The sequence below is a fragment of the Galleria mellonella genome, unplaced genomic scaffold, assembly GCF_026898425.1.
Source record: "Galleria mellonella isolate WM207_F2 unplaced genomic scaffold, CSIRO_AGI_GalMel_v1 utg44, whole genome shotgun sequence".
Taxonomy (NCBI): domain Eukaryota; kingdom Metazoa; phylum Arthropoda; class Insecta; order Lepidoptera; family Pyralidae; genus Galleria; species Galleria mellonella.
In genome coordinates, this window is record NW_026442100.1 from 4,331,309 (window position 1) to 4,340,594 (window position 9,286).

The window sequence follows — 9,286 nt, forward strand, 5'->3', positions numbered from 1 at the left end:
GAGATATGGTAGTGAATTTACAAGTACAGAGGAATAACACTTGAGTCCTCAAGAATGGCAACGCGAAACAGTATACTCTGTTAAGTCCATAGTACTGCTCATGTCTATAGGCAACGGTTACCACTTTTCAACAGGTGGGCCGTAATTTTGTTTGCCATTCTAAGTTACATAAAATTAAAATATTAAAATTCGATTATTGGTGCTTTAATAATTGTAGCACAGCCTTTTTAGGGTCCCGTGCCAAAAAAGGTACATAAGAACACTTATGAGTCGCCTTTTTTCGTCCGTCCGTCTGTCAGAGAATATATTTCTCAGCAAATACTAATGCTATAGATTTGAAATTTGGAACAGTTTTAAATATCATCAAATTTTCAAAATTGACTTACTAGTCCAAGGAGGTTATCATATTAAAAGCTTTTAATTTTACATTATAGAACTGTTTTTTTTTTTCTTACTTAGTTTCTTAGTTATGGTCGAAAATGTTTCAAAATAAGAAATTTGATATTTGTATATCAATAATAATAACTATTATTATATTTCGTATACACATATTTCGTATCTAAATTTATTTTTTTACCTAATTAATTTTATTTTTGTACAATACTAAATCACAAAAATAGTCGAGGAATTACCTGATGAAAAAATTAATGTCCCCTACATAAAGTGGAAAGCATATAGAATGAACATCAAAAAATCATTGATGAGCCCATGCTATCAACGTCTTATTGCGTTACCATTCCTTTCTGACTTATTTTTAAATTTACGGTAACTATAACTATACTAATAGGTATTTTAAAAAGGAAATTTTATATATTTTTTGTATGTTTATTTGTAATTACAATAATGTAACCCAAATTATCACACTTTTGCTTATTAAAGCTAATATAAAATAGTTTTCCATTTATCTACCCATACAAAGCCGGAGCAAAATGCTAGTAAATAATATTATTATATTAACGAGATAGGTACCTTACCTACATTCAAGACTTTGATATAACAATTTTTCCACTATGAATATTTGCCCGGTTGACGCTATTCTAAATAAATTTGTTAGATTTTAAATAAATTTTATTGTTACTATATAGTAGAATAAAATTTATGCAATGCAACTGTATAGAGAAAAATATTTTTTCCGCATATTCTACGTATTTAAACTTTAAATCTTACGTATAAATTATTTATGTAAGAGTGCGCAAGTAATCACTACGTTATTTAATACCTCATATAGTTAGTTAGCAGTAACAAAACGCATAACAGAATGTCAGTTTACGTCAGTTAACAGTCAATCAAAGTTTGTGACGTAAATGTCATAAAGTAACTTCCTAGAGTTTGTATTATTTTTTTACAAAAATAAAAATAACCATTATTACATTGTGTATAATCGTTCTTTCATCATATTTATATGAGTCAACAATTACTATCGTAGTTTCTCTTTAAATCTCAGTGTATATATAATTGCCTTCTGACTTTTCGCAACAAAGAGATTGGTCTAATTTTGTATTGTACAAAAAAAACTAAAATAATCCGTGAAGTAAAGGCTGAAAATGGATTACGTTACAACGTTAAAGATCCTAGTGATAGGAGAAAGCGGTGTCGGCAAGTCCAGGTAAGAATTTATTAGTTTTTCTTTCTTTACGTATAAGTATTTTTCTACTTTTTTTAAATATCGAATTATACGCAATTTATGCGTTTCGTTTCGCTAATTATTAATTTATGTTTCATAGAATGTTTATTAATTACCTTGAATCGTTTACACAAATAGAATTCTAAATATAGTTATAAATACGAAGTATACAAATAAAAATAATTAGTAAGCAACTAGTGTTGCACTTGGGGGGTAACCCATAGATATTTACATCTATGTGCACTAATATTTACAAATATGTCTGTACTTCAGATTAGAATGCAAAGTACTTTTCAAAACATTTAATTGTTTATGTTTTAACTAGCTTTTACCTGTGACTAGTTCTACATGCATTAGATATGTCAAAGGACTGAGACAAATAGTAGAATCTGTCCTTCTCCATCAAATGGGATGATATTAGGTATATACATAATAAATGTATTATGTATATACCAAATGTTACGATGATTGGTTGAGTTGTTAAGAACAAAGAGTAACAAATACAAGTTTTTATTTTTAAACCTTGACCAAACGGAAGTTAAATTGCTGATCTCCAAGGTGCCTGGAAGTAGCTGTCCTTGGTTTCCTCTTTCTCCTAATTCTTGTAAACCTCATCTTTTATGTAGATATTTTTGTATAATTACATTTTTATTTTATTGGAACAAGTTTTCATTCATTCAAACTCATCACATCTAAACCGGTATGATAATGTGCAAAGATATGATTTTTTTTGTAATTGGTAAACTCAAAAAATACTTAACTAAGCTAATTTTAAATATTCTTTCACCTAAAGAAAGCTAAGCTGATAACATTATTAGTGTACCACAGTGAATTTATTCTATTAAAAATAAAATTAAAGATCTACTTATTTACCCATTTAAGTCTGGGATAAATTACTAGTTTATAATACTAATAAGAATCTCTTAAGACCATACATAAAAGAATACTGTAAATTTTAGCATTATCCTAGCCTTCACGACAGGAGACTACAACCCATCGTTCCCTGCCACAATTGGAGTAGACTACAAATGTAAAGTGATGGAGGTGAACGGAGTTAAGGTGAAGCTGGGAATATGGGACACAGCTGGACAAGAGAGATACAGAACACTGACCTCCAGTTTCTACAGGTACCAACTGTAGTTTACTCATACTATTTTAGATTGTCACTCCATGTATTAGAGTTGTTCTACACTGTATTTGCCTGTACAGAGTCACTCAATAACCTTTTTCTCCTATCATTTATTAGTTTTTCAAACTATATGACCAGCCAGTCGAATGCCACTTCAGCTTTCTTATCCCTCGGACTATGTCAGTATCCTTATTTCGGATTCTATCATGTAAAGAAACTCCAAGCATAGCTCTCTCCATGGCTTACTGAGCAATTTGAAGCTTCTGCATATGTCCAAAAATAATATCTATATGTAGGCATCCCCCATAGACTGCCATAATCAATGATCCACTGACTCCCTGCAATGCATTTGAGGATGACACTCCATCTAAGAGGGTGGGGGCATGGGTCATTCTTTACTGTGTTTACCTGTATGGTTCGCCACTGGAACTGGATTCAAGGTCACACTCGGTACAGTCATACAATGAATATAAAACTATCCAGACCCTAAATAAAAAAATAGATAAAGGCTTGGTTAATTGGTTATGATATATAAGTATAAGATATATAAGTTCTTTCCAGAGATGCCCATGGCGCCATATTAGTCTATGACACGTCAGAACCTAAAACACTAGCTAAGTTAAAAGAATGGGTTGAAGAGCTGCAAGTGTATTCCACGAAAAAGAATATAGTATGTTTAGTTGTAGGAAATAAAATTGATAAGGTGAGTCCATTTTTTCTTATATCAGTGATTTTAAATTTCTTAATGGATATGATAATGTGTTTTTATGTGATTACAAATAAAGATGCAAATTACAAAATAATTAAAGATTGTGTCCCAAAAAAACTGACATCAAACTTGACAAACCCAGTCACTTTGATTTAATAATTAAATTACTCTGAACTGATTTTGATAAAATTTCTGTTTTTTTTTTTATACAACTTAGAATGGCAAACAAGCTGACAGCCCACCCGATGGAAAGTGGTAACCGTCGCCTATAGACATGAGCAGTACCATGGCCATAACAGAGTATACTGTTTCGCCCATGATACCCCCCATGCGTTGCCATTCCTGAGGACTCAGGTGTTATTCCTCCATACCCAGTAAATTCACGCCATATCCCACCTTTGAAACCGAAACACAGCTATGCAAACACAACTGCTTTACGGTTGAATAACGAATGTGACAGAGGTACCCAAGCAATCGACTTTTGTACAAAGTCTCCCTCTGTGTATCTGTATTCTGTCAATCTGTAAATATAGACTTTTAAATAAAAAAAGAATTTTCCAAATTGCTTTACAATTTATAGGGTTTTGAGGTAACAGAAAAGAAAAATGTAACCAAATTAAAAACTTTTTGAAGTGAGCTAAAAATAGTTTTTAAAATAAAAATCACACACATTTTTGGTCAGCTGAAAACATTTATTATGAGGCCCTAAAATATAGAATATATTTTTTATAATATTTCAAAACTAATACTAAATGTATTTTAAATATATCTTTTCTACATCTTGGGAAAAAATTCTTAATATTTTGAAAATATAATAAAAATTGAAATTCATTTTTTTATATGGAATATTTATGTATTTATTTTTTTATCTAATTTACTCATGGTTCCACCTAATTGATCTTCAACTATTTCCTGGCAGCCCCGAGCGGTACCTAGAGAACACGGGCAGGCATTTGCTCAGAAACACAGAATGCTATTTATCGAAAGTAGTGCTAAGACGAATGATGGAATCAATTTAGCCTTCGAAGAACTAGTACAGAAGGTATGACACTTTATTTAATGACCACATTTTCACCATGTGGTACTGACACAGAATAGGATTACGAGGTTACTAAGGGTTGAGAAATAGGCAGTAGCGTCCCTCTTAGAACATTACTATAGTTTTACTGCGGTTGCCAATCCGCCAAGCGTGGCAACTACTGGCAGAACCCCTTTTGGGGTAGACTTATGTTCAGCAGTGGACAGTAGTCGACTGATATGATGATGATGATGATGATTCTACATAGGGAAGTATATAGAGATGATCTTAAAGCTATAGATTATAGTTATATACATATATTTAAAGAAGTTATATTGATAGTTAAATATATATTAGTTATATGTAACTATCTCTACCAGTCGACTTTGGGCAAACAATTAATTACAATTACATATCTTTATTTTGTACTTGCTTTTACGCGCGGTTTCGTTCGTGTAACCGAAATTTGTTGATTGGCTAGCATTACCTATTCCCTTCTCACTTTTAAGTACATAGTAGTATATATCATCACATCAGCCTTTAACTGTCCACTGCTGGACATAAGTATCCCTCTTAGGGTTTTGCCAGTAGTTGCCACGCTTGGCAGGCGGGTTTGCAACCACAATTAAGCTTTAGAGATATTTTAAGAAGGATGCTGCTGCTGATTCCTCACTCTCCCTTAGTCGTCTCTTACGACACCCACGGAAAAGGAAGGGGTGGTCTATTCTATGCCCGGACCTACATGGCAACAAAAGTTGTTTAATTAAGCTTTTTTACAACTATATTACTTATTTTTTTATGTTTAAATTTCAAATTTATTGGTTATTGTAAATTTACATGTGTTTCATCAGAATCAGAATCTCACAGAATCTCCATTTTTTAGAGTGAAATATCTATTCACTGGATCGAATCAATGCTATAAATGGAATAAAAAGTCGATTTGTTTAGTCGAAAACAATCGATACTTCGATTAATCGATATCAGATCGCCATGCTTATTTTATACCACAAAGATGGCAAATAAGCATACAGTCCGTCTAATGGTAAACGGTCACTATAGCTTGTAGACATCTGGATGTCATAAGAGCGATTTCTTCCATTTAGGGAACTTAAATGGAGTGTTAGAATACAGAAAGAATAAAAGATAATTAGTAATAATAATTATAAAAAAAATATCTCCTAGATCATCGAAACACCAGGATTATGGGAGACCAATAAGAGTTCGGATAACATTCGCATCACGCAGCAACAATGGGAGCAACAGGAAGAGTCCACTTGCTATAATAATATTTGTACCATTTAACGCGTATAGCACTTGTCTAGGTTGGCTTCAATCGAATCTAGAATAGGTTTTTTTATATTATCCGGGTGTAGGTGTTACCCTCCAGTGTCAATAGCTTATGTTAGCCTTCATTACCCATGAAGGTCACTTTATAATGATTTATAGCATGGCAATTTTTGCTATATTTAATTTATTATCATTTAGTGATATTATTAGTTTAATTCACAGTTATATCACATGTGACAAATCACATAGAGTGATTTTCGCACGCAATGATCGCACTCTATTTGCAGTTATGGATTATTTTTATTAGAACGACTGAATAGACACTTTAATGTATTGTGATAAAGTCTCTATTCGTTCGCTCTGTACAGCCCAGTTGGGGGTCTGATGCGATTTCACTTCATTACCGAGCATAGCCGATGAGTCACGAAATAAGTCCGAACGCAGTAACTATCTGCGTTCGGACTTATTTGAAGCGACATAGCTGGAGTGACATATGATTTGGAGTATCATATGAAATTTCACTTGTGACACATGAAATATCCCCAAGCCTAATGAATTATAACAACAAACGAGATGACGTCACACCAGACGGAATGGGACCGTGGTGTTGCCTATAAATACGAACAGTACAGACTACACTATGACGTCACGTATTGCCATTTCTCCGAGAACTTTCCGGGCCTAGTAATATCACTTCTAGTAATTTTTCTATTTATTTTTATGTCTAAGCTATATTATATAGCATATTTCAATAGACCTTTTTTGAAAAGGTAAACACTTTTTTTTTGAAATTATCATAGAAACGCCCTTAAATGTTATCAATAATAAATCGAAATGTTGATTTATTTATTTGATCAAATTTTGATATATACTACTGTTAGACATCAACAGATTGTCTTATGATAGAGTCAATTATTCGTTTGTTTATATTGTCATTAAATTATATTGAATCAAACTGTACGTAAATATATTCTAATGTGTTATTGAAACCACTTTTTTCTTTCTATATAGTAGGAGGTGGGCTTTTTCAGGTAATAAAACCTATACAACTGCGACCTCTGTGATCTTTTGTGCTCGCCTTTGTTTTTAAAGTTCGCTTCTGATTCTTGTCAGTGATAGGAATTTTAAGATGTTCTTAACTTGGCAATGTTATTTATCTCCTCAGGGTATAATGTATTTTCCAAAGGTTATATATCGTTTATGTATGAATGGACTGCAGCCACAAATTATGGGTTGTAACGTTTTTCTTTATTATGACAAAATTTGCTAACAATTTTTGGGCATAAGCCTAGTTGGATCATGCCCATATTTAGTACGCAGTGTCCAGTGAGATCCCTTGTTAATGCACAAATATTATTTTTACTCGAAATAGTTAATTTCTTTGAGTTATTACTTTTTTTTTTTCATAAATCCCCTTAATTAGTGCTTTCGAGTGATTTAATGCTGGTAATAAAAGATTTTTTTGAGCGTTCTAGTTTGAGATGTCTGAGCTTTAGGATTTGAGGCATGTCACAATAAGCATTGACGTTCCGTTGCAAACGCACTGATGCCTTTTTTAACCAGAGTACAAATTCCCAATCTTTGCCAACACGCCTTACGAAAAAAAAAGTCCACGTTCCATTGTTATACATTATAAAAATATAGATAACGCCGCCATTTGTCACTGGATCCGCTATGGAAGGTCATATGGAACAAAGATATTTGATTATAGTAATTCATCTGATATATTGAAGGCATCATCGCCCCCTGTGGGAGGTATCGCCCCCTTTAGAAACCTGTGCTCTAAATGTTCAAGCTTGCTTAACAATTGTTATAAAAGTATATTGTTTTCAATCACATAGTTTAGTTTATAGATAATATTCTAGAACAATTTTAAGGCAAAGTCAGATGTCAAAGGTTCTCAAATATAAACAACCCATAGCATATTCAGTTGTTATTGAATAAATATACATAGAGTGTACAAAAAAAAACAATACAATATTAGTAAGAGACTTCACATATCATTACTGATTTCAAAAGCAGTAACTAAGGTCATTTACCTCGTTAATTGCAAGAAAAAGTTTGGCCGTAACACAATATTTTTTGAAACCTATTCTTTCGATAGAAGCCAATCTATTTAATGTATTTTGCTTATAAATGTGTAAATATGAATAATATTTATCGTAATTATTATAAACTGTACACATTATATATTAAGGATTTCACAATTTGTTGTAATATACATTTGTTTTTAGCCTCTCTGTTCAAAGAGCTTTATTAATTAACTGCTAAGAAGGGCTTAGTTTGGACCAAAATAAAGTGGTGATTTTATGAGCCCATTTTTTCTCAGGTTCGACCCCTTTTCCCGGAAATGTGAGTACCTAAACGCGTCCGTTCCACCGTTTCACTTAAATTCCAGCCAGTGTTTCGTAGGGACAGCCTGAATATGTTTATTTGCCCGGCTTTTGTTTACCCTCCAAAATAGATTATCTCTAGCGCCTTAATCTTTTACAACTTAGAATGGCAAACAAGCTGACGGCCCACCTGATTGAAAGTGGTAACCGTCGCCTATAGACATGAGCAGTACCATGGACATAATAGTGTATACTGTTTCGCCCATGATAACCCCCATGCGTTGCCATTCCTGAGGACTCAGGTGTTATTCCTCTGTACCCAGTAAATTCACGCCATATCACACCCTTCAAACCAAAACGCAGCCATGCAAACACAACTACTTCACGGTTGAAACACGAATGGGACAGAGATACCCAAGCAATCGACTTTTGTACAAAGTCTCCCTCTGACAAACCAACAATATGATGATAATGGATTGATAACCCCGCCTGCACTCTTGGTAACACCAGTAAGGGATGATAAGTGAGAATGAATGCAAGTGAGTTAGCTCACCGTTACGAATACATCAAGAATAAATCACGACGGTTTCCAGCGGAACCGCGAGGAGCTCAAGGCTATATTGCTAACAATGGGCCCACTAGTCCCCATTACTACCAATCTCTCCTCCCCCCCCCCTTCTCTATATGTATAAGTTTGAAGATTCTAAATAAACATTTAGCGGAAAAATTACAATCAAATAAATGAAAGCCTATGATGAGTCCTCGTTCAACTAATATATGAATTATATACAAAGCACCGAAAAAGATATCAATAGCCATCCGCAATCACATATATTGAGCATGTAAGTATATAGAAAAAAAGATCTTAAAACGCAAGCTTGTAAAGGCTAAAATTCCGTAGCATTTGATTTCGGTAGCCGAAAATAATCTGGAATAAACGGGGAATGTACGGATTCATATTGTGTTCGGTATCACAGAGTTTTTAATGACTTCATAACAGGATGCCAATTGAATTTCGACGTACATTTTTACATAATTCGCTTTGTTGGTTATTTTAATACATATTGGAATTTATTTAATAAGAATTGCGATTTTTTTTTACAATGAAGTCCTAATTTATAGCAGTTACAATATAATTTGCCGTATGGTACCGACATAGATTGGGCCGTCTCTTTATTTCCCGTGG

The 9,286-nt window shown here is 33.2% G+C and overlaps 1 protein-coding gene across 1 annotated transcript; it reads left to right on the forward strand.

Moving 5' to 3' along the window:
• The first annotated feature begins 1,287 nt into the window (after window positions 1-1,287).
• Window positions 1,288-8,077, forward strand: LOC113510218 (ras-related protein Rab-18A). Its single transcript, XM_026893668.3, has 5 exons — window positions 1,288-1,606; window positions 2,584-2,751; window positions 3,315-3,456; window positions 4,382-4,504; window positions 5,663-8,077. Exons 1-5 carry the CDS (start codon window positions 1,545-1,547, stop codon window positions 5,780-5,782), a joined length of 615 nt encoding a protein of 204 aa, XP_026749469.1. The 5' UTR covers window positions 1,288-1,544; the 3' UTR covers window positions 5,783-8,077.
• The last annotated feature ends 1,209 nt before the right edge of the window (window positions 8,078-9,286 follow it).